Source organism: Schistocerca cancellata, chromosome 5 (assembly GCF_023864275.1).
Source record: "Schistocerca cancellata isolate TAMUIC-IGC-003103 chromosome 5, iqSchCanc2.1, whole genome shotgun sequence".
In the NCBI taxonomy this organism is placed as follows: Eukaryota; Metazoa; Arthropoda; class Insecta; order Orthoptera; family Acrididae; genus Schistocerca; species Schistocerca cancellata.
The window spans coordinates 516,940,013-516,967,831 of NC_064630.1; the positions used below are offsets into that span (position 1 = coordinate 516,940,013).

Here is a 27,819-nt window from a genome sequence, read left to right on the forward strand (position 1 = left end):
TAGCCACGCCCACAAACTTTTTCTACGCAGCTGAAATGTCTTCATCTACTTACGGCTGAGCACAGAACTGCTCAGCCCAATCCACGATCACCAAGTAAGGTAACAGCATGATCTTCTAGTAGGCCAACTGTGTAATCAATGTCTTAGGCACAATTATAACTGAAGTTATGTCAAGTGTATTTCAAGTGAAGAGACTTGTAGTTTGTCCCCAAGTGATATGTTAATGTTCAGAGGCAGTTGTAAATACTCATGACATTTTTGTGGAAATGGACTATACAAAGTTAAGTAAAGCTTCTTATCTACATCTTGCTTCTGTTACACCTACTATACACAGCAGCTGAGTCCTGCAGTACATCCTAATACTAAAATAAAAATCATATTTGTAAAATAATCAGCTTTGCATCCATATGATTACAATATGCAATATAAAAAATTTATTTATAATGTACTATACAATAAAAAAGTTATAAAGCCATTACAAAATATAACAACATTAACCATTACAGCAGCTGGTATTTTATACCATTCAACATGGAACATTATGTATTTGATATTTTATATCTTGACAATACGAATCTTATTGTCACTCCACTGCTTTATTTGTTCATCAGCTAGCTTGAAATACTTCCTGCTGATGCCTCCATAGATGTGTGGAATGACATTCTTTACTTTTAATACTCACTTTTGTAAAAAATACATATTCAAAACTGAGTTTTGAAATGAATTAATAACGAGTTAAAACAATTCGAAAGTTCTCTGTAATGAGATGATCATCTTGAAATATTATTACAATATTGACTTCAAAATCTGAAAAAGGAACAAAGAATTAATATTTATGTAATTCTAAGAAAACACAATAAATAAAGCTGCAGTTCTCTTAACTGTCACATAAAGTGCTTGCAATGTATTAATTATTCTTACAATTATCCAAGCTAATCTATCAATTTTCTGTGGAATATGAAAACATATGCAAGTATCAGGGACAAACTTTTGATATGAGAAACAGAAAATTCAGGAATGACAAAGATTCACAGCAAGGACTTACATAAGCAGCAAGACTTACACATTAGAACAATTATCACTTTGGTGAATGGATGTGTAAGATAACTATTTTGCATCTTCAGCTTTTAGAAAAATGTTCATGCTTTTAAAAGAAATTAGTCTTTAAATTTCTTCTACTTTATTTTAAACAAAGTATCTTATGTGTTTTATTGATCTCCACTTGGCACTCCTGGCTTCACATTTAAGATTAGTGATAAACATCATAGCTGTTACTACAGTTACAGAGTTTTAATATTTATTATTTTGCAGAACAAAAAGAACTCAATAAAGTAATGTTACATGAAATAATCTGTAAGTTCTTGTCTGGCAATCAACTGCTTCCAGTCACTATTGACTGGTGTACGGTATATTCAATAATTCTTCTAATAAATCAAGTCATGTCTTACTGATATTCTTACAATGGAAAGAGAGATTAATGAGTATGATGTCATGAGAGTATTTATCATATGCTCAGAATATAATGGGAAGATTGTTAAGTTTTTCTATTTTCTGGATCTGAACTGGCAAGTCATGTCCAACATGCCACGTTTCAAACTGGATTCCAACCAAAAAACACTGAAAGTTTGCTACAAATTCTAAAGCAATAAACTGCTGCTTTTGTGTGTGGGTACACTTGTTTAGATTTGGCATCAACATGAACGTAACAACTAAAAATTTATATTCCAAATTCAGTAAGTGTTTGGAATTTGTTTTGGTTTGTAGATGAAACTGTTGCACGTAGGCATGTAACGGAAAATTGCAAAATAAAAACTGAAATTTCTCATTCTATAACAGAAACAGATCTACATTTACATCTACACTCTGCATACCACTGTAAAGTGCATGACAGAGGGTACATCACACTGTACCCATTCCATTCACGTATGGAGAACAGGAAAAATCATTGTATAAATGCCTCTGTGCATGCTGTAATTACTGATAATCTAAGTTTGTCCTCACATTCCCTATGGGAGCAATATGTATGGGGTTGTGGTGTATTCCTAGAGTCATCATTTAAAGTCAGTTCTTGAAATTTTGTTACTACAATTTCTCAAGCATTTCCATCTATCTTCAAGAGTCTGCCAGTTCAATCCTTTTAACAACTCTGTGATGCTCAAAAGCAAAACGAGGATAATGGAATGTAGTCGAATTAAGTCGGGTGATGCTGAGGGAATTAGGTTAGGAAATGAGACACTTAAAGTAGTAAAGGAGTTTTGCTATTTGTATGGATTGTAGCCATGTATGGAAGTGAAACATTACCGATAAATAGTTTGGATAAGAAGAGAATAGAAGCTTTCGAAATGTGGTGCTACAGAAGAATGCTGAAGATTAGATGGGTAGATCACATAACTAATGAGGAGGTATTGAATAGAATTTGGGGAGAAGAGGAGTTTTTGGCACAACTTGACAAGAAGAAGGGACCAGTTGGTAGGACATGTTCTGAGGCATCAAGGGATCACAAATTTAGCAATGGAGGGCAGCGTGGAAGGTAAAAATCGTAGAGGGAGACCAAGAGATGAATACACTAAGCAGATTAAGAAGGATGTAGGTTGCAGTAAGTACTTGGAGATGAAGAAGCTTGCACAGGATAGAGAGCTGCATCAAACCAGTCTCGGGACTGAAGACGACAACAACAACAACAACAACAACAACAACAACAACAACGTGATGCTCTCCGATGTGTCAAACAAATCTATGATCTTTGATTATCCCATTCCCTGAATACATTTAATATCCTCTTCTAGTCCTATCTGGAATGGATTCCACACACTTGAGCAATATTTTAGGATGGGTTAAATGACCAGTTTGTATGCAATCTCCTTTACATATTTACTGCATTTCCCTAGTATCCTATCAATAAACTGAAGGCTGCTATCTGCTTTACACATGACTGAGCCTATGTCAACATTCAATTTTGTGTCCCTACTAAGTGTTACACCCAGGTATTCATATAAGTTTACAGGTCCCAACTGTAATTCACTGATATTATATTTATAAGATACTATGTTTGTTTCCATCTTTTTTTTTCATTTTGTTAAAAACACAATTTTATATTTCAGAACATTTAAGGCATGTTTACAATTTTGCACCAGTTTGAAATCTTATGAAGGCCTGACTGAATATTTGTACAGTTCCTTTCAGACTATATGCCACTGCAGATGACTGCATAATCTACAACAAGAAGTCTGAGGTTATTACTAATATTGTCCATAAGATCATTACTATACAATATAAACAGCAAAGCACGCTACACACTTCCTTGGGGTACACCTTAAGTACCTCTCCATCCAGGACAACATGCTGTTTCCACCCTACCAAGAAATCCTCAATCCAGACACAAATATCTTCTGATACCACACCATGACTGTACTTTTGATAATAAGCATAGGTGAGATACTGAGTCAAACACTTTTTGGAAATCGAGAAATACTGCATCTACCTGACTGCTGTGATCCACTACTTTCAGCATGTTGTGAGAAAAGTGCAAATTGTGTTTCAAATGATACACTAAATTTTTATTTGGCAGGCAAATTATGTAGAATTAGATGAAAAAACATATGTTACTTATGTTGCAGCAGGATTAAATTCAGTCATAATATGATATAAGGCTCTGTTCTGTTTGTTAGTTTCAGATTTGTTTATAACTTCATCACTAGTATCTCACTCTATAGTAGGGCACAACATGTAATAAAACTTTCTAACACTAAAACTGTTGCTAAGCCTACACTCTTAACACACAAAAATCTGAAGATGTGGAATAAAGTTAAAAATCAGTTACAGCCCTATGCTTTCTGTGAAATTTTGACTACATCTGTAATAAGCTGTCTGTACTCCATTTTACATCACGTTTGAAGTGACAGTGACTGCAAGTTCTATTAGAAATTTGTTATTTCTACATACAGTGTATTAAAACATGATAAGTTCCTCACCAAGCCATATGGACTCTTACATTTCTTATGTAACATTTCCAAGCACAGATTTCACAATGGATCTTCTACATCATGATTAAAAAAAATTAAATGTCATATGACATTGCTGGTTGGAATATCCCCACAGTTGGAATTCAGCTGCCTAATGGAAAGGGTATGAGTTATGTTGTATGTGTATTTGTTGAGTGTAGGTGAGTGTAACTGATGCATATACAATGAAGTGTTACTTTTTTTTGTTGTTGATGATGATGAGAGAAGGGAGAGGGTGGCACCCAGTGGTAGCAAATACCTTACTCCTCTCAAATAGCATCAAACGGGCCACTGAATTTTACATCCCCATCTGATGGGTCAATCATCATCAACAATGCTACATGCCCTCACTTCATGAGACACTGCAGACAGACGCTAGCATCTCTCCTTGCCTTGCTGGTCAAACACGGGCAGAGAGAATTTCATTCACTCCTAGGATTAGAAGTGGGTTATCTCAGAGTCGAGTGCCACTGTGTAAACATACTTTAACGGCTTTGGCTACAAAGATCAGTGATATTGTGACAGTGCAATGTTGTATGACTTGGGGACACACATAAATAATTGATAATTTACTGATAATAGGGGAATGGTTGAATCTCCTGCATATGTGTAAACCCACATTTTCTTTTATTTCTTGTCTTTTACAACCACATCACAGATATCACTGCTGATTTACTGCATTCAGCACATTCACTTTGTGGCACCTGATTCAAGAAATTGAGTAATTCAGTTCATTCTTTGGTAGGCTCTTAACAAATTATACATCCATTTTACTGCACCCCTAACCTACTTGCTACATTTGACTAACCTTGCCCAAGAGTTTTCATCATATGTTACATCTTTTGCAATGAATGTGGAAAAGATATATTGCCACTTACTGTAATGAAGACACGTCAAGTTGCAGACAGGCACGATTAAAAGACACTCAAATATCTCTCTCTTTCTCTCTCTCTCTCTCTCTCCTGACGAAGGCTGTGGCCGAAAGCTATATGTGAGTGTCTTTTAATCATGCCTGTCTGCAACCTGACATGTCTTCTTTATGGTAAGTAGCAGTCTATCTTTCCACATTGTTGATATTCCTACCTGGAGTTTCCATTGTTTGATATTTCTTTTTACTGCAGATATGTTGCACTTCTTATTCTTTCTTCATCCTCTGAACAATTTAATGAATTAGAATTCTCTCCTTAGCTGACCATTTCACTTTCCCAAGAAAAGTAAGCACAAGAAAGACATACATCCAAATTTCCTTGTTTCTTTGGTCTACAACTGAAACTTCTGATAGGCCGAGATTCTCCTGCAGATACAATTTTTATTGTAAAATGCATAGTAATACTTTCTTTTAATTTTTTATTATACTTACCCACTTTAAAATTGCTTGTTGCTAGTGTTGGGCACGTGAATAGTCTTGGAAAAATCATGTATATGGGAATAGCCAAACCACAGGGTACATTTCCTTCTCCTATCTGGATATTCTGGATTTCTGTTGCTGTGAATAAAATAAGTACATCATTATTTCACTAAAGTGCAGTCCATCAGATACATCAGAACTTATCTTTAAAACACCTATTTTTGGAAAATACTGATATATCACACATAAACAAAAGTTGGGCATACAAGAGGAAAAAAAATCTCACAGATTTAGCTTGATTTTGGACAGAGTGTAAATGAGGAAATTTCACTAAGATAATTCTTCATGAACAATGGCAATCATTTTGCAACATTCTCATTCAATTGTCCATTGTCCGAACAGCTCTTTTTCATGATACTGCTACAACAATAGAAAACACTGGCTATTATAAATAGCCTATAATAATGGCATTTTTCAAAAATTCAATGGCATCATCATGAGGGCATTTCTGCCAATAACCTATACCCTCTACTTGAAGATATCCTTGGTTCAAACCATCTGATCACATACGAGGGCATGTTTCTTCTGTATAAGACTGATCAGCTTGAGTGTCACTTTGCCTCTACAGCATTCAGTTGGAGCAACAGTATTCTTTCTCTCATCTCTGGCGCTTATATCATTGTCACTTCATCACATTTATTTATGTACTCAAGTCTGAGGCACAGTCATAGGATCCTATAAACCTATAATTTCTGGTAAGGAAATAGAAGCTGTTTATACATATACACAATACAAAATTGAAATCAAACAACCTTTGCCCAGAAATGAGCAACCACTACAGCATTTTCATGTATCTTTAACAACTTCTTCTCATTGCAAGAACCAGGACAACATAAACACTGACACAGATGTTTCATTATCTGCAATTCTACACATTCACACAGTTTCATCCCTTATGAGTATCCCCATATCATTAGGTTGTCCTTCGACTCTTTCATAACCTCTTTAGTGATCACCATGTGGTCCAGGCTGGTAAGGATTTTGTTGACTTTGCTTGACTGCTTGGATGATGAGTTATTTTGACTGCCCACAGCTTTTCTCTGGCTTTCTTGGTTGTTGTTTTTAGCACAGTTGTTGATTATAAAAAGCTCTTCCAACACTGGAATCAAGGTCTTTGTGGAGTATGTATGGAAATAGAACAGAACGGAAGTTTACTGTCTCATAACATCTAATATTCAAGTCATTGGCTTAATGTACAGAAGACTCGTCAAAACACAAAAATTGGTTTTGCTAGTTTTCTTATAGTATCATTAATACAATATACTATACTGGATTTGTAATTAATATGCAACTAATATTTTTTCTTAAAAAGTAACAAACTTTTAAAAATTAACAGTCCTAAGTACTTGCTCTCTCCTGCTCAAAATTTCAGGTTGTCCTTTATGAATTCTTCTACTGAATAGTAACATTTCTACACTAGTTTCTCATATAAGGTTTTTTTCAGTGTTTCTAAATTCATAATGATCAATTCTCTTCCTTTCACTCTGTTATAAATTTTCACATCCATATAGTGTGAAGTTTGAGCATAAAGTTTTAAATGGTAGGCGGGCAGCATAAAATTATTTTGACTTCTGATGTTGTAATCATGCTGAAAATGATTTGCTACAAATAAATCTGGATTACTGCATACAAAGATGATCAGCTCATAGATGTTCAGTGAGGGAACACTTAGTATATTTAGATTTTCTGAGTAGGTGACACAATTCCCTTCACCCTGCATTGGGCATATTTTTAGTGATGGTTTTCTGAAGTATTAATATCTGACACATATGGTTTGAGTTATCCCAAATTCCAGTTCTGTGCAATATTACTGACTTTTAAATGGTTGCGATATACTATTTTTATTATGTCCATAATGGTAGCACTGTACAATATCCTCATAGCAAATGCTATGCTATTTAATTTATTTGCAAGGTAATGTACATGTGAGCCTCAAGATGGATTTTTATCCAGTTGCATTCCTGGGAATTCCAATCAGCTAGCTTTCTGAAAATCTTTGGTTTTGTAATTCATTTTTTGTTTTGTTTTAAACTGCATTGATTGAGTCTTTTCATGTTTACTTTTAACCCATTTAAATCAACCAATGTTTCTGATTTTTCTGAAGAATTAGATCAGCATTGTTACTTTCAATAATTACACATGTTTTATCTGCACATAAAACTGATGGACACTCAATATTAAGTGGCAGACCATTTATGTGAAACAGAACCTTGGGGTATTCCTTGTGAAATGGTTTTCCATTCTGAAGTATATTGCCCTCTCTCTGAGTGGTTCACACTATCAAAGGCCTTTCATAGGTCACAAAAAATTCATGTGCCATGCAGTAAGTTGTCTAGAGAGGAGCTAATTTTATCTACGAAATGGTTTACAGCAGATACTGTAGTTTTGCCTTTTTGAAATTCATACTGATTTGTTATATTATTTTAAATTTTTCTATGAAATTTTGAATTTGTATTGTGACTACATTTTCAAATATTTTAAATGATGGAATAAGAGAGATTGCACAATAGTTTCCCTTATGTTTCTTCATGCCTACATATGTAAGTGGGTCTGGAAAATAATAATCTTGAAGACATTGGTTAACTATTGTAGAGTGTAGTGGTGCAATTATTTTAGAGACTGTTTTTAACACTTTTGCTGGTATCTCATCCCATCCAGCTGATGTTTTATTTTTAGTGATAGTATCACATTTTCTATATCTTTTATAGTAGTTCTGCTGAATTTATTGAAAAGGTCACCTTCAAATTGCTCAGTGTTAAAGAAATTGACATTTTCTGGGTAATTTTCTATGTTGATGTTTGATTTGTTTATGTTTATAAAGAATTTATTAAATAATTCTGAAATTTGAGCAGGATTTAAAATAGTTTTCACCACTATCTGGATTTCAGAAATACCATGGCCTCTAGCTGTGGCACTTGTTTCAGCTTTGATCAATGATCTTCACAACTTTTTTAAAAGTATTTTTGTAATCTTTTACGCAGCTAACAAAATCAGTACTTTTGTTATGTTTTAGTCCCATACTTAGCCATCTTTTTCTTGCAATAGAGACTTTTATTTCTTCAGTAATCTATTTTACTTTATTTTTGTTCAGATGTTACTCATTTCCTTCGTGATATATAATACACAGACATCAGTCAGTGTCTTCAGGCTAAGGAATGGTTAAACTGTGCTCAGATCTCAGTCTACAACTCCTTTTGAAGTTTGGATTGTAATCAGCCAAAAAATTAATTCCCAAAAATATATATTGAGTCTCCAACTAATACTGGAATCTTGATTGCTACTGTTTTGTTATTGTGTAATAATTTACCACCATTAGTCATTACAGTTGTTAGAAGTTTTCCTATCTTTGTATTTGGATGGACTTCAGTTTTGAAAATTATTGTCCTTACAGTTGTTTATTCAATTCTTTAAATCTCAAAAGGAATTCAGTGGAGCACTGGTTATTACATACCAGACTACAATTCTAGAGAGATATGACAACTATATTCCACAAACAAACTGGTAAAAAGCTCCCATTTCAAAGGCTGTAAATAATGAATCTTCTAACATTTAGTTAATCTATCCTATAAGATAGAAAATCAACAATGACATCTACTTTGTGTTTTCTTTGTTGAGGTCCTGAAAAGCCACATTTGGTTTATTTTGATCTATTTGTGATATAAATGAAAAAAAAGCTTCACATTCTAAATGCTGAAACTTACCATCTCTTGCATATCCCTCAGCACATCCACATGTTTCTACACGCACCAACTGCAGTTCCACAGACTTGATAGGTACTTCACAGTGTTCCACTACAAGCTGCAAGCAGTAATAATCACATAATGTACTGGAGCATATCTGTACTTCAAGTAATGGGTACATGCATTACACATAATACATTTTTACAAAACATGAAAAACAATTATTTGTATACAAAATAATGGAGAGGACGCATACCAAACAACATCAGCATAAGAACTATGTCATTTTTCAGCCAAATGGAGAAGAATTCTGATGCTAATAATAACAATAATAATAATTACTGTGTGACCAACAAGAAACAATTTTTTTTTTAGATTAGCTAGCATTTCACTGTCATTAGTGGAGTGAGATGGCGCATATATCATGCACTTCAGGGCTTTCTGCCGTTTCAGTAGCAATAGAACAACGGATGATTGAGCATCATGTGTTCATTTACGACATTTTTCTCTTAAATGTCAAGCCTATCATTGCAACACTACAGATATTTCATTGCCATTTTAATCGAATAGCTCCTAGTTGTAATACAATCCTACCATAAGAAAAACATGAAAAATTATTAAAAAGAAACCACCAGGTCCTGATAAAAAGAACAATACCTTAAAACATCACTGTTGTGAGAGAAGCAATCATCGAGAGACTGAGAGGGTCAAGACATCGATATATGCACACCGTCTATAGATGAGCAGTGGATCTGTTATAAAAATGTCATGTCTGGATTCAAAATTAAATCCACATAAAATGGTCTTTTAGCAATGAGAAGACTTCAATGCATGAACACAAGTGCTCTTTGAAGATGATTCAAATGCAATAGTGTTTTTGAGCAATATGGGGAATCTTCACTTAAATGGGTCAATTAACAGGCACAGTTATCACTTTTGGGCCTCTGGACACACTGTGTGATGCACCATAGCTGCTATTGGTGTAATCATATCTTGTTTTTTTGAGGACCATGGTGTAACAGTGACAGCTGCCTAAATTGTGGAGACAAGAAATCAATATAAGGAACTTTTATTTTAAACGGAACAGTGCAACATCACACACTGCAAATGCATCCATGGCAGTTGTGAGGAACATTTTCCCTGTAAGCCTCATTTCTCATTTCAGTGACATGCTGCAGCCTTGATGATCATCAGGCTTGCCTGCTTGTGACTTCGTCTGGTGGGGGTATCTGAAAGAAACAGATTAGAAGTAATGACCTTCACAAGGGACGACTGCTGCTACTGCAGACACCACCACCTGAAACAGAAGTCAGCACTCCTAGCTTTTGAAATAACGGTTCCTTCTTCAGAAGAAAAGGAGCTGATTAGGGAATATTGGAAGAAAGGAGGTGGGAGGCCACTCAGGCTGTAGTCAGAGAACAGGAAAGGCATCAAAAAGAGTAAGTGGTCGACTATAGTATACGTTAGCAACCACTGTGACAGCTTCAATTCAGTGATGAGAGAAGGGACAGCATGTAAGTAAAGATGAATTCAAAAACTGGACAAGTAGGGCTCATGGTCTGAGGGTTCTGTGCAAACTTGATTATATGTATAGATAATAATGATAACAACAATAACAATAACAATAACAATAATAATAATAATAATAATAATATTGTGTGGATCAATGACCTCTGGGGACTTGCAGGGGACCTATAGTTTAAAGAGGAATCTAAACCCCATGTTCCTTCTGGCAACTCCTCACATTGTTGGGAGGAGAAGGCAAGGTTAAAACGAAAACTAAAAAATCCATAGGCTGACCAAGATTCAATCACTTGACCTCTTGGTTTCCCAACATGCACCTTACTGCTAAACCATCAGGACAACATGTACGTTAGCTAGTTCAGCTATAGGTTTAGATGAGGGAGTTCATGAGTATCAATATCATGACATACATGGCCTATCAAAATATGTGACATGTATGGCCATATACTTTGACTGCATTACTTAAAGGCCCAAATTATTTACACCGCTAAAGGACCACAGACATTCATATTTTACATAATTTCAACTAGATACCTCTACCTGTTCTTGGAAAATAGGAGTCTTAACAGACATACAATAAATACAAGAAGAAAAAATGTTATATGATATAATTACAAATTACAGTTTTCATATTTTGTCATTTACTTGTACTGTGAAATCTTGGTTCTTATCAAATTTTATGATTCTAAGTCAATGGGAAGTACCCTACAGGTTTTGATGAGCGAGTTTTGTGAGTATCGAAATGTGCGAAATAAATGGCCAAAATCTTTTGATTGCACTGACTTAGAAGCTTAAATTTTTCATATTGCCAAGAGACTGTAGACCTTAGTGAACGACATAACTTTCAACTTGATACTCTACCCGTTCCTGAGAAAAAGGGATCTAACTGTAGGGCACACAGACAGGTAGACAACAAGGTGATCATATAAGGGTTCCACTTTTTCAATTGAGGTACAGAATCCTGAAAAGGAAGAGAAAATGCAAAGTGAAGCAAATTACATAATAAATGAATAGGAAGTAGAGGGAAAAGAAAAAGTGATTCAAATTTTCAAATGTGTGTGAAATCATGGGACTTAACTGCTAAGGTCATCAGTCCCTAAGCTTACACACTACTTAACCTAAATTATCCTAAGGACGAATACACACACCCATGCCCGAGGGAGGACTCGAACCTCCGCCGGGGCCAGGCGCACAGCCCATGACTGCAGCACCCTAGACCGCTCGGCTAATCCCGCGTGGCAGGAAAAGTGGGAAAGGGACAAGTAAATAAATAAAAAAGGTAAATAAGTTATGTCAGACACCATATTGGAAAGAGAGAAGGAGAAAAGGAGGCAATGATGAATGAAGTTTCTCTTCCTATTCTGATCCATTTCTAGTTCCCACTCTGTACCATCTGTCATTCCTGAACTTAAGCTGTCATATTGATAAATGCATTATTTTTGAATGTTTACTCTGGCATATCTTTCTTCACCTTTGCCTAGGTTCTTCTTCATTCCTTCCCTACATATTGTTTATTAGAAATTACTTCACCTGTTTATTAATGCCTTCCCCCTATCTCCAACATATGTGATGAAACCTCTTCTTCCTCTCAACTCCCCACCCCTCCCCGCAGTTTAACTTATGTCCAATTTCTCTCTATTCCGTAACTATACAGTTAATTTCACTTTCCATTTTCTCTCATTCATCTAATCTATCTTTAGTTTGTACTCTTTCTCTTGTATCACCTGTTTTATTCTTCACTTTTGCCTCCTTAGCCTAAGAATACGAGGTCCCCATTTACAACTTCCCTTACCTATTCCTCTTCTATTCTTCACTTTTGCCTCCTTAGCCTAAGAATATGAGGTCCCTATTTACAACTTCCCTTACCTATTCCTCTTTCCTAGTTACATTTCTGAAAATTAGAAGTGCTGCCTTTTATTTCGAGCGTTGTGTTGGCAATGCAGGAAATTGTGATGAGGTAAGTAGTGATGGCACTTCTTCCTCTTGTGATTTTAAGTTTGCTTAAATGAATTTTCCTTTTAGTGTAATTAATAAACTGTTTCTTCACATCACTTATGGACTTAGAAACAAAACTTTTGATAATCTAATATGTTTCAATTTCTACGAAAAATGCCAGTAAATTACACCGACATATGAGTAATTTACAAAACACATGTGGGAGCAATAAAAGTGAAATATCAGAGAGAACTTTATAATAACTTGGCATGATGAGGTGAATTTGTACATCAAGCAAACAGTGGAGAATTTTTTTAAAAAATGAAAAAGAGGAATAACATTTCAAGCCAAAGAGCTGCCAAAATGCACACACATCATAGCTATTCCACTCAAAATTGATTAAGGCTTATAAGACTTGTTGAAAAAAATGAATAAAATTCTTAGCACGGAGTACAACTTACAGATTTTAAAAAAAAAGTAAGGTGAAGATAACAATGAGTAGTACCAAGGAGAATAGCAACTTGCTTAGTATAGAAGGCAGGGAAGGAATTCTCTAATCAAGGAAGCATGATTACACAGCTTTCACCCACAAGAAATATTTATATGGAGTTGAAGACATAGTACATGAAAACATGGGAAGGAAAACATGGATTGTGGCAGATCCAGACAATAATGAAGTAGAAATACAAGCAACTAACTTTAAAATTTAAGTAGACAATAAGGTGTGACATGAGAGGTACTTAAAAAATAGACACGGGAGGAAAACTCTTAGAGAAGAAGGTTTAAGTTAATGGGTCATGCGCAACAGCAACCAGAAAAGTTAAATGGCACTGGAATGACAAGCAAAGGTGGGCATTTAGGAGCTGAGAAAGATTAGTACCTGGATAATGGATTATAGAGGATTTGGACACAGCAGATGCACAGAGATTAAAGTATTGACTGAATATAATAAGAGAGAGAAAACTCTTTTTATTTCCTCCCAATCTATTCTTCTCTACTCTTCTCAGAAGGAACTATTAGGTCCAAATGCTAGGATAGTGCCACTGTTTGGTTGCTAAATTCAACTACATCACTGGTGAAAGCTGCCTTTCCTGGAGCTGGCCCAGAGGACCAGAATCTTAACATCCACAGACAAAAGTGCATACTGTAAATGTTACCAGAGAAGTCTGGTCATGGCAGCCAGAGATGGTGGTCATGTGTGTGCGAGTTCTGTTTGCATGAGAGACAGAGACAGACAGACACACACACACACACACACACACACACACACACACACACACACACACACACAGAGAGAGAGAGAGAGAGAGAGAGAGAGAGAGTTGTCTCATTCAGAAGAATGCCTTTTGGCCAAAAGCTTACTTAATTGACAGTCTTTTTGTTGTGCCTATCTGTAACTCAACATCTTTGCTATATTATGAGTAGCAATACAACGTTTTCATAATATTGTCATTACTGGAGGACCAGGAATTTAGAAGGACTGTACAATAGTTTGAATCCATTCAGATTGGAATGAATGATGACATGTGTTAGAGAATCACTTTTCATTTACAATTAAGTTAACATTCACAAAAAATATACAGTCTCACATTTAGTGTACAAGGTGTGTGGGTCACAAGCTATGACAGCCAACCGACAGTCTCCATTCACTACTGTTCTGTTCCTTGCAGAGGCAAGTGTACCATTAAGCGCCCAGGGATGGGTGGCCTTTTGGCCATTCTCCCTCAAGCGCAAATAATTCCAGAGTGAGCAGCACTATGCAGTGACTAGGTCAAATGTAGCAAACCAACAGCCATAATTTTTATATGTGCATATCAGTAGTACTGATGATATTTCTGCTTAATAATTCAAGCGAGTTCATTTGGCCGCAAGAGGGCTGAGTGGACTCCATGCAAGATCTGCCACCACAAAAATGTCTGAAGTCACTGTGAACTGAATCTAGTATATTCACATTGTAGCCACCTAAGCTAACCATTAGATCATGGATTGGAAGTAGTTCAGTTTATTGACACTGCCAATGAAATAATGTATCAGGGCATTAGCAGACAATCATAACAATATGACCTCTAAGTGCACATCATACTTAACTGAATATTTTAAGTAACTTATTTGGATGTCTATTGCTTGATTATTGAAGAGAGTTTGCCAAGCAAACCCAACTAAAAAGGAAAAAGGGATGAAACCTGCCACAGCTACAAAATCAAACAATGGAAAATCCAGCATGGAATGTAACAGTATTCCGAGAAGGAAAGTTGCTACTCACCATATAGCCTAGTGGAGATGCTGAGTCGCACACACACACACAGCAAAAAGACTCTCACAGTTATAGTATTCGGCCGTTAAGGCCTTCGTCAACAATAGACATACATGTGCACTACACGACCCCCCCCCCCCACACACACACACACACGCATCACGCACACATAACTCACACGCATGACTGCAGTCTCAGGCAACTGAAACCACACGGCGAGCAGCAAGGTGCATGATGGGAGTGGTGATTTGGTGGAGGTAAGGAGGAGGCTGTAACAGGCAGGGCGAGGGATTGTATGGTTGGGATGGTGGAAAGTGAAGTGCAGCAGGTTAGACTGAGGGCAGGGGAGAGGTGCGGGGTGGGGTTGGGGGGGGGGGGAGTAGCGGAAAAGGAGAGAAATAAAAAGAATGGGTGTGGTGGTGGAATGACGGCTGTGTAATGCTGGAATGGGAACAGGGAAGGGGCTGGATGGGTGAGGACAGTGACTAACGAAGGTTGAGGCCAGGAGGGTTAAGGGAACGTAGGATGTATTGCAGGGAAATTTCCCACCTGCACAATTCAGAAAAGCTGGTGTTGGTGGGAAGGATTCAAATAGCACAGGCTGTGACGCAGTCATTGAAATTAAGGATATCATGTTTGGCAGCGTGTTCAGCAACAGGGTGGTCCACTTTTTTCTTGGCCACAGTTTGTCAGTGGCCAACCATGCGTATAGACAGGTTGTGGGTTGTCATGCCTACATAGAATGCAGCACAGTGGTTGCAGCTTAGCTTGTAAATCACATGACTGGTTTCACAGATAGCTCTGCCTTTGATGGGATAGGTGATGTCACCGACTGGACTGGAGTAGGTGATGGTGGGAGGATGTATGGGGCAGGTCTTGCATCCAGGATTATGTAATCTCAGCAGAGCTAGACCAAGGTCAAATCCCTTTTGGAGTTTTTCTGTGACTTATTTAATGCCTTTGGTCCAGTTAATTTTAAAAATGAAGCTACACGTGTAAAAAATTAGAAGAACAGCCCTCAATATCTTAAAGTCATTTCTGCAGAGCAGAAAACAAGCAGTGGAAGTGTCATCCAAGCAAGGGAAACATCTATCAAAACTATAAGACATAGAATGTGGTGTGCCACAAGGCAGCATTCTAGGACTCCTCCTAAATGAACTGATTGAACTACAAAAGTAAGATGTAAGAGTGGTCAAAAGCAAAAAAATTTTAAGGGTCACTGTAGAGAGTTGTTCAGAGTGGAAAGTTCGTATTGCTAACATAAGCAATAAACTTAGCACTGCTGCTTTTGCTTCTCAGACAAATTACACCACTAACAACTGGAAATGATATGTGTGTGGTGCATTTTTCATACTTCAGTTTTATAATGAACTATTTTATAGAAATCTGGAGTCACTCAACTGATGCAATTAAAATATTCAAACTACAAAAGAGAGTATTCATCACAATAGGAAACATAAGAACAAGAGACAGCTGCAAGCCTCTATTTTAAAAAATATAAGATTCTACTTTCTATAGTTTGTATGTACACAAAATTCTGTTTCTTACTTGGGACGGTAAAGATAAATTCAACAGAAAGAAGGACATACATCATCACCATCACCACCATACTAGTTAAATTTGAACTTTTGATGAAACAGCTACTATTAGAAACCCCTTTATATTCAATCAGAGAATTTCTTTCACATGAAATTAACTGAATTAAACAGGCAGAGTTATGATACAAAAATGTACACAGGAAGAGAGAGAAACGAAAAGTAAAATGAGGTAATTTTTTAAAACTATTACTGTATCTAAATTGTGTAACTTTGGTACAGGATTTTTGTTTTTAAATTTGTATTACTGTAAACAAAACGGATGTTAGAATGTGTGTACCATATAAGACAATCTTAGGCATTATATCTAACATGATGTAACCGTGGTACAGAATTACAAATATGAAATTTTCTTTCATTTGTGTATTTAGAATATGTATGCCTCATCAAATCTTTTGGCTTACTGTATCTAAAATTATGTAACTATTATGTAAGTTCCCAGAATGAGATTTTCACTCTGCAGCGGAGTGTGCGCTGATATGAAACTTCCTGGCAGATTAAAATTGTGTGCCCGACCGAGACTCGAACTCGGGACCTTTGCCAGGGCACACAGTTTTAATCTGCCAGGAAGTTTCATTATGTAAGTTAACTGAAGAGGTATTTTGGCTAACATTTACTAGTTAGCTAAGCCAATGTGCAGAATGGATCAATGTTCCTTAATGTGTAAAACTGACAAAGCACGTACATGCTTGCACATGCTCCATAGGTGTACACCATAAGCTGCTAAACAAATAAATGCCTATCTGAAAACCAAGAAATATTGCAAAGAAGTTTTATTTAGCATATGACTATCAATGTAGAGAAACATTGGATTGCTGATTGAAAGGGTAGTAGTCAAAACCTGCCATTCCTTTTTAACCTTCCCTAATATATATCTCTCTCCTCCCCACGGAAGGAACTGTTAGTTCTGAAAGATAGGATAGTGTCAGTTTTATTAGTGCCTGTTAGCAATATCGATACCTCCTGAAGGTAACTAACAGACAGCAATCTTTCTCTCATAATTTTATAATTTTCTCAAGTTCCTTTTTTTTATACAATAAAGCATAAATATTGGCCTGAAAGTGGCTCAAGATCACAGGCTTATAACAGAATGGAAGCCATATGATGTTCATTTATTTAATGAACTGTATGAAGCAGTATTCTTCAATAGTGTGAAATAATGTGTTTCATATGGTGGGTAACCATCTACCCTTTAAAATCATCTCAAAAGACTTGCAGTTGTATTCACTATCAACTATATTTATTATTTTGGATTAATCTGAAGATTACCATGAAAATCACATGAAGATGAATTAGGATGTATACATTAACATCACAAGCTACAACAGTGATGTCCATATAGACTTAACTTTCAGGTCCAAGGATTTGAGTGAAGTTCTATATTGTGGTTCAATGATCTGTAAGAGGTTAACTCTAGAATAGGTTAAGCCATGAACAGCAAACATGTAATTTTCATTATTCTGACAGCTTTTTTCAGGTGATAGACTACCTACATTCAGTCGCACCAAAAGTAACAAAGATGTTCTGTAGAAACAAACTCTGAACAGCTCAAACATTAATGCCTATAAATAAAACTAGTAGAGGAAACATTGGTTTCTGAGTATTAGGTGAAAGGGTCTGATGATGAATTAAATGAGTTCTGTTCAACACTGTCGAAATATTATGATCTTCGCTGTACTGTCAGAGAAATGAAGGTACACTGTTGATTTATAAAGGAAAAATACAATCAGGCTAAGAAAACATTTAAAACTTAAATTGAGAACCTTATTAGGCAGATTAAAAACAAAGTAGCAAAGAAATCTGATAATATATGTAAAACATTCTGGTAGCTAACTGACAAATACTGTAAAGGTACTGAGAAGATGAATGTGGAATCATTCAGCACATGACATGACTGTAACACTGTGAAAATCCCAAACACTGTATGTAATATTTTTAATAAATATTTCATTTCTCTTATTGACTAACCAACCTGTATTATAAATGCAAAGGTCAAGACCCTATGTCACCACACTCGATGCACTGAAATTGAATTTATGGAGGGGAATGAGCAGAAAGTAAGCAAGGTACCACATATGCTAAATAAGAAATATTCATTTGGATAGGGGAGCACAACCAGTGCAACTACTAAAGTAAGTGTAAATGGTATCTCGAAACCTTTTATCTATCTGATTAATTGCAGCGAAAAAGTATTGACCTGTTCTAAAAATGAGTTTTGTGAAACTAGTGTACAAAAAAGGAAGTGTGAAAAATGTATCCAGCTACAGATCAATATCATTAATTTCCAGATTTAGTACAATACTTGAAAGAATTAGCCTGTCATAGCGTACTGCCTTCTTCACAAAATGAAAACTGCTTATAGATTCTCAGCATGGCTTTAGTGAAGAATCATGCATAACTCTAACCGAGCATATTGTCTGTTGTACCATAGGGTGCAGACTGCAAGTATATTTTTAGACCTGATAAGGGCTTTTGACACGGTAACCTGCAGGTTACTTCAAAACTGCTGAAGCCACATACCTGCTGAATCATAAGCAATACACTAAAGTGACTTACAGATTAGATGACAAGATTGTAAACTTTCAACCACCAGTGACACAGTAATGTGATGTGTACCACAGAGCTCAATACCTGGTTGCTTTCTCTGCCTCATATACGCTAACTGATCAAAAGTATCCAGACACCTATACCTATTAGTGCACATTAACATGGGGTGTGTCTACCCTGTCTCTGTGAGACAGCTCAACTTCCACTCGGAACACTTTCAGTGAAGTGTGTGAATGTCTGTGGGGAATTGCAACCAATTCTTTCTCCAGAGCTGAAGCCTGAGAAAGTTGTGATGTTGGATGTGGGGATCTGTAGTGAAAATGACATTCTTAATGGCCAGTCAAATGAAACCCAAACACCTGCTACAACAGGACCATGGAATAGTTCCACTAAAAAGTAATCACCACATGTGTTAAATATTAATCGCATTGATCTTTCTGTTTCATAGAATGTGGTTGGCTGCTGAGAGATCCCCAACTGCACCCACTTCTGCACTTCTTCACTGATTGAAAATGACGTCCATGCATGTCTTTCTTCAGGTTGCCAAAAAGGGGGAAAGCACATGCTGAAAGATAACAGCTGTACAGAGGATGATGAAGTGTTCCCAAACAAATTGCTGAAGCACAGCCTTTGTTTCAGTGGCAGTATGGGAGCTGGCATTATTGTGCAACAGGATGATTCCATGCAACAGCATTCCAACAGCCCAAGGGCAAAGGCAAAGCCAACAGTGGAAACATCCCACATCTCCCCTATCGAAGAAATCCAAAGCAACTCACACACATTCAGGTAAGGTCATTATGATGTTTTCGACTGCAGAGGGCCTCTGCTGTCAAGTTCCTCGAGCACGGAACCACAATCAATGCACAGTACTCTGAAGACACTTTGCAGAAACTGCAACACTGCACATAGTCAAACCGCATGGGAATGCTGTTGTATGAAATCATCTCATTTCACGATAACACCTACCACCACACTACCATTTGGACGAATGCTACACTTCAGCAATTTGGTTGGGAAACACTGCAACATCCTCCATTCAGCCCGGATCTTTAATCATATGATTTTCACATCTTTGGCAACCTTAAGAAAGACATGCATAAATGTTGGTTTCAGTCAGATGAGGAAGTGCAAGAATGGATGCAGTTGGGGATCTGTCAGCAGTTGAACACATTCTATGAAACAGAAATTGGTTATTTCATCTGTTGTGGTGAGTTTCGATTTTCATTTGACTGCCCCTTATAACTCATTGCAAAGGTGTTCCACTGGATTCATGTGAATGCTGTAGGCAGGCCAGTCCATTTCAAGAATGTTATTTTCCACAAACCATTGCCTCACAGATGCTGTTTTATAATATAGTACATTGTTACACTGACACAAACAATCATCAACTCCAGACTGTTTCTCTGCTGTAGACATTGAAAAATGCTGTAAATGTGTTCATATCATACTGCATTTAGCATTTTCTTAAGTAGAATATGGAGACCATACACTAACCTTAAAAATGTCCCATGTCATAACACGACCTCCTCTATAATTTAATAGTGACGTAATACACAATGGCAAGTAACGTTCTCCACCCATTATCCAAACTCGAACCCTTCCATCATCGGGCTGCTTTAGACAGTAGCGCAACTCATCACTCCAAATCATTCACATATCCTAATCCAGTGGCATTGCTCTTTACAGCAACTCAAGCATCACTTAGCATTGGCTACATAAATGTGTGGCTTATGAGGAGCTGTTCGACCATTGTACTCCAGTCTTTTTAACTCCCTACACACAGTCATTGTGCTAACTGGACTGCAGGTAGCACTTTGGAACTCATGAGTGATTCCTTTTGCTGATTTCATAGTTACCCTCCACAATGCTCGACAGTCCCTGTTCATCAGTACACGAGGTCTGCTTGGCCTTGGTTTCACTGTGGTTTTTCCTCCATGTTTCAACTTCACAATCACATCTGCTTTGGAATGGTTGAAGTTTCCCTGATGAGTATACTCAGTTGACAGCCAGCGACTAGTCAATCTTCAAAGTCTCTGAGCTCTCATGGCCAATCCGTTTCCCTGTTATTGTTTTTCTACGGACAACACAATACTTCCTGCCACATTTTACACTAGCAGGTCAGTGACTCATGATGTCTAGTTTTCAATTCTGTATTATACAGGAGTGTCCAGGTAACTTTAATCAGATAATGTGTATTACATTTACATCTACACTTCACAAGCCACCTTGCCACATATTGCAAAGGGTACTTTGTGTCCACTGTCACTCACCAACTCCCTCTCCTCCCCCCATTTTCTGTTCCAGCAGTGAATAGTTCATGGGTAGAATGATTACCAATAAGCCTGTGTGTGGGCTTGAATATCTCTGATTTTATCTTTCTAGTATTTTCACTCGATATACAAAAGAGGAAACAACATATTTCCAGACTCTTCTAGGAGCATACACTCTCAGCACTTTAACACAAAACTACACTGTGATGTAGAATGCCACTCCTGCAGCATCTGTCACTGGTTGATCATCTCTGTGATGCTATGTGCTTACTAAATGAACTCTCTGGATCATATATATTTCCTCTATCAATTCTATCTGGCCTGGATTCCATACTGATGAGCAATATTCAAGTACTGATTGAACAAGGGTTTTGTAAGCTACCTCCTTTGTTGATTGATTACATTTCCTGAGGATTCTTCCACTGAATCTCAGTCTGCCATCAGCCTTCCCAGCGATTAGATATGTGTGGTTGTTCCACTTTAAATTTTTCTGTACACATACACCTACATATTTTATGGAATTAACTGCTTCCAAAGGTTGTTCTGCAATCACATAATCATACAATAACAACATTGCACAACTCGTTAAGTCTTATACAACAGTGATGCAGGTAACACCTCAGTTATGTTCTGTGGTTGAGAGTAAGTACGTATAATACTTTGCTAGTAGTGGAGTAAGCAAATTAACTAAATACTATAACAATCACAGCTTCAAGATAAATATCACCAAATCTCAGTTACTGACAATTAAAATAGGCAGTTATTGTCACACCAATGTGAATAATGTATGTAACATCTTGCAACAGAAACTGACAGCTGTAAATTTGTGGGTGTGTACGGTGATGAATACCTGTGGTGGATAAACCACATTAATTCTGTTATGCAGAACAGTCAATAGTGGCTTACATCTCCTTAGCCAGCTTGCAAAGATAATGCACAGCCAAACATTACAAATTGTATACTATGGAAAAATTTACCTCTGTCTTAACTAGGGGATTGAGCTATGGGTCCATGCAGCTGATGTTCACTTAACGAGAGTATGACAGGAGAGGGTAATAAGTCTCATACACAGCAACAACTCATCAATAGTAGAGGCAACATACAGTCACTGGCACCAGTGAGTTCATGCACCGCATAATGACATTTACATCAAGAAGAGGATAGGGAGAGGGTGACACAAAAGAGGAAGCAGGGACTGCACAAAAGAGTGTTCAGGTGCAGTTCTAGTGAACTTAGAATCCCGGAGCAGATTGGCGGAGGTGGGTATGGGGTAGGTGGCTAATGGAGGTTGATGCCAGGAGGATCACAGGGACATAGGATGTGTTTCAAGGACAACTCCCATCTACTTAGAAAACCTGGTGTTGATGGGAGGGGGATGGGGTGGGAAGTGGGGAAGGGGGGGGGGGAGGATCCAGCTGCCATGGGTTGTGAAGCAGCCAATGTAATCAAGCATATTATGTTCAGCAGCATGTTCTACCAGCAGGTTGTAAACACTCTGCTCTTGACTAATGTTCGGTGATGACCATTCATTTGGCTGGATAGCTGGCTGATAGTAGTACCCAGATAGAACACTATGCAGAAATTGCAGAAGAGCTGATATATGACATGGCTGCTTTCACAGGTGGCTCGCCTCTAATGGGATACAATAAGTCTGCATCTGAATTGGAGTAGGATGTGCTAGCTGAGATATGACCCATATGGCAAATTGCTGGGAGTGAGTGTGGCATAGAGATGGACCAAGGTATTGTGCAGGTACCATGGGCAGTGGAATAGCATTTGAGATTTGGTGGGAAGTGTTGTGGGTAGAATGATTCTCATTTCCAGGCACAAGAATCTGTACCTCTACCCTGCCCCAGAGCCTAACTTCACTCATTCTCTTGCCCTATCTCCTCTCCCTCTATTCAGTCACCCCCTCTATCCACGCCTCGATCTTATTGTCAGTGTGTGCTGCACGAACCCACAGGTGTCGATGCCCATGTGTCAGATTCCTATCCCAGCGAATGCTGCCTCTCCCTCACTTATTCATATCCTATAAATTATTTACATTTTGCCATAACTTCCCATTATCATTCTTTTACCTGCAATAAGCAATGGAGAATCATATCATGAAGAGTTTGTGCAGCACAAATACTTTAATCTTTATACACATTTAAATTAATTATATTTTTTAGGTCAATAATCTGAATTCGCCAATTTCAGTGGGTCCATGATTACAACACCACGAAAATAAAAATCTTTCAGTATAGGACAAAATTAAAAACAATGGAATGAAGCCCCTACATCAATGATTTGACTTGGTTTGACAAACTACTAAACTACCAAAGAACATGCAAAGGGAATGATTTTAACAAAAAATAAAAACTTTTCTGATAGAAAAATATTTGTACTCATTCAAGAAATTTCAGGAAGCTGTTTATGATACAAACCAGTGTCATATCACTGTAAAGTAATAAGTGTGTAAAATAGATACAACCACCGTTTTATGTAACATATTATGTAACCATGTGTAATTGTTGTAACACTGTTATTTTTTACATTTGTAACAGCCGCCATTTAGATAATATGAAGAAAATGTAAATAATTAAATGTTGCAGAATTCATCACAATGGTGAGAAGTTAGTATGGATAGTGTGGAGACAAGTGGGAAGACAGTTCATGTATCCCAAGTCTGGAAAGTCTTAATGTGTCAAGAGTCGCAGTAAATTATTTTCTGTATAAATAAAAAATTAAATAAAAAAGAAGAGAAAGGAAGATTAAGGGATCCAGGAGGAATATTCAAAATGATTCATCAGTTTTTACTAGCTACGTATTATTAACAGCTGCTGTGATGTCACCTTTTGGCAAGCATATTCAGTTTTGTTGTTAATTGGTGAGGCCAACAGACGTGAAAGCAAAAAATCATGGTTGTGGTGACAGGCTGATTTGTAGCTTCACCTGATGTCTGAGTTTGGTTGGAAGGTAATGGTTTGGTAGAGAGTTGGTGAAACCAGATAATGTGTGGGGAAAAAAACCCTATTTGTGATGACAGACTGGTCTGGAGATTAGACCGTTTACAGCAATTATCACATATTTCCTATCTCACTGGTCAAAGTTAATGACATGTATCGAATATTGATGACAGTGTCATTAGAGTCAGACTCATCGTCCAGGACAAGTTTCGCACATGCTCAAGAATGAACTCATTAAATGATTTCACTTGCAACTATTTACATAAGAAATGCCTGCTTGCCTCTGCCAAGCTAATGATGGTAGTCAATGAAAGACAGCAGAAACAAATATTAAGAATGGTGAAAAAAAACCACACACATTTCTTTCACATTACTTACTTATCTGGCAGCACAGTGACTAATATGACACTGTATATACAGGACTATCAAAGTAAACACCTTAAATCTGTCTTCTTCTTTCATATGCAAAAATTACCTCTCCAGTGAACGGTTTTGTGATGCAACACATGGTGGAGTCAAGATGTCCTGATACCAGAAATCTTGGAATTCGACCTTTGTCTTTAATATTTTGTAGAGACTCAGGGGTGATAGTGAATTTCACAGGATGGGGCACAGCTTTTTCAGAAGAATTTGGCTGTAAATAATAAAAAGACTGTTACAATGAAGGAAACATTACATAAATGCTATCAGTTTTCTAGATATATACACACAAAATATATTAATGCACATTAACAAAGCTCTACATGATTTGCTGAAGTTAATTACCACAAGCAGAAAGGCAGAGTGCATCTATAAAAACATTGTTATTAGTAGTAGCTACATACAAAGTACAGTGCATTTGTCGAAACTCCATACTTACTTCTCTCAAAAGAAGGCTTAATATTTTTATCCCCATAGGTCACTTATGTGTGTGCTTTGAGGCGAGACAAATGTACGCAAGAAACTATATCTACTTTCAAAAAAAATAATCTTCTAGAACAGCATATTTTATAAATGTTCACTTTTGTCACAAAAAGAAAAAGAGATAGTACCTTATACTCCACAATAAATTCAGCAACCTTGATGAGATCTTTGGCTAAAAAGTTTCTCTTAATTTCACATCTCAGAAGGTACTGAATATTCACAAAAACACCATGGTATGTCTCATAAAGTGTCCTGTTGCCTTTAGGAACCAAAGGAAATTCAAATGGGATTTCAGTCTTCCCAGCAGGAATCTTTCCTGTTGGAGAAACTTCTAGGACACAAGAGACTAGCTGTATAGGCTGAAATGCAATACCAACAAATAAAGTATAATAATACAACATAAACACATATGATGAAATACAGATATAGCTTCAAATCTAATAATTAAAAGTAGATAATCTTCTGACAATATTTATGAGTCTTAGCTGAGTGTGTCCTGAGGAAACGGATTCCTGTGACAAAGAGGATAGGTTAGTAAGCAGCATGCAGTACTTTTGTGAAAAGAAATGAGAACTTGTTACAGACAATATTTTTGTGTGTTATGACTTGTCTTGTCATCAGTTCACAGTCAAAGTTATGCAGTGGATCACCTTGCATTTTATGTACAACATATTTACTTAAATATGTATCAAAATACTTGTACGAAGCTTCTGAATTATCTAATATAGGGTCTCTAAAGTAACCCTGTAGTTCTTGTTTTTATAATGAAAAGTAAAATATGGCAAAGTGTGCTAATTATGCTGCTAATGTATCATCAAGCAACACAACAAATCAATATGCTACCACCTTTTTATTTCGCATTCATATTCATTTGCATCATTAACTCTCAACCAAATAATCACAGTCCAACGTAGATATTCAGCCTAGCTACAGATCAGTTACCAAACCCAAGTTTACGGGGAAGGTAGTGGGGGGGGGGGGGGGGGGGGGCTCTCCACTATCACGCTTTAGCCCCATCCACTTGTTAATATTTCGCTGGAGTCCTCATTTTAACTCTTCAGTAGCTGAATCACGTCATATGTAGGCTACTTGCACCAAGTGTATTTCACTTTTAATTCCATAAAGCATTAGTGGTCTGAAAATAAATTAATAATACAAGTTGTTGGGTGCCTGTAATAAAGCAGCTGGTGTCCACAGTAAAATATTTTGAATGAAAACAATTAGAATTTATGTTCAAATGCTTAGGAATTCCTAAGGAACCAAACTATTGAGGGCATCAGTCCCTACTCACACACTACTTAAATTTGCTTAAACTAACTTATGCTAAGAACAACACACACACCAATGCCCGAAGGAGGACTCAAACATCTGGTGGGAGGGGCCGCACAATCCCTGACACAGTGCCTCAAACCGCACAGACACTCCGCACGGAAATTAGAATTTATAAAAATCTTACACATTACATGTTTAAAATCAGGCCATTAAACTTTGTATTGCTGCCCTATCTTTAACTTTAAAAAAATTATTGACCAGTCACTCTATAAACAGTCAAACTGCTAACCTAAAATGCGGACTGGTGTCCAGACAATGAGCACAATCCGAAAAAGCATACCACACTCGACTTTCTATCCCTTTATATTCGTAGTTGGGACCTTTGCAGCATGCAAAACTCTTTCCATAAAATCCATAAAAATGTGGTACACTGAAATGAAACATAGTCATTGGCAAAATAAATCTGTTGATCGGCTATACAGAGGAGGGAAAAAATGCAGAGGGCAACATCCTGGTTAGTTTGCGATACCAGAAGGCTGGGGAGGGGGGAGGGGGGGGGGCAAGTGCAGAATATGTATAAATGTGTCAACTGAACCTACAGATACAGGAACTCCGGCATATTCAATACAATAATTATGATGTGGCGTATGGCGTCATACACGTAAGTAAATAGCGAACACAACACTGACGTTGATTCTTTTGCGTCTCTCTCTTAGTTCTTGCATTGTAGGTTGTTGTGCCAGACTAGTCTGTATGATGGCCAGAGATCTAAGTTTGGTGGAAGGTGTCAATTTCATTGCGAGTTGGCAAAGTCAACGATTGTGAATACTAAAGCTTGGATGTGGCGACGTACTTATCTGTCGCGTAAACTGAAGTTTGGCTTAATTTAAGAGTTGGTAGCTTGGTTGCTATACTATATCGAACGCTTCTTTTAATCAGTGAAATTAATTATCTTGGCCTCTTTATAAATTCCGCAGAAATACGCGGTTCAATTAAACTAAACAGTGTTTCGAACTGCTCCACCCAATGGTCAACATCTACAGCTGATCGAACCATCTTCAATATAACTTTATACGCTTCTGCCTAAATACCTTAACGGAATTATAAAATGCTTCAAATATTCCAACATTCTTGGCGCTGAGTTGCAGGTTGACAGTTCCTTCCATCGCTAGAGTGATTCCATCATGCTTGATGTCAGACGTTGACTGAATGAAAATAACGCCGGTAATTTTCTCCTATGGAAAAACGGAGATAAATACAGAAACGAATTGTTTGGGTTGCGGACAACATAAACACAAAGAAGTTCAGAACTACAACATACTCCTTCGTGGTAAACTTTATTTGCTTTTTTCAATTTGATATCTAGATTTGTTGACATTTTCCTACATAACCTCTCACGCAACTTCACACTGTTGACAGACTAGGCATTACCAAAGATCACGGGCACAGACAAAACACATCTACATCCATTCTTGACCAATT

General features: G+C 37.0%; 1 protein-coding gene across 1 annotated transcript; it reads right to left on the reverse strand.

Moving 5' to 3' along the window:
• Positions 1-363: 363 nt before the first annotated feature.
• LOC126188147 (vacuolar protein sorting-associated protein 26C) lies at positions 364-27,789 on the reverse strand. The gene is made up of 7 exons (XM_049929648.1): positions 27,659-27,789; positions 27,429-27,572; positions 25,194-25,424; positions 24,638-24,796; positions 9,111-9,207; positions 5,362-5,487; positions 364-807 (listed from the first exon to the last, which is right to left on the reverse strand). Exons 1-7 carry the CDS (start codon positions 27,713-27,715, stop codon positions 725-727), a joined length of 897 nt encoding a protein of 298 aa, XP_049785605.1. The 5' UTR covers positions 27,716-27,789; the 3' UTR covers positions 364-724.
• Positions 27,790-27,819: the final 30 nt, after the last annotated feature.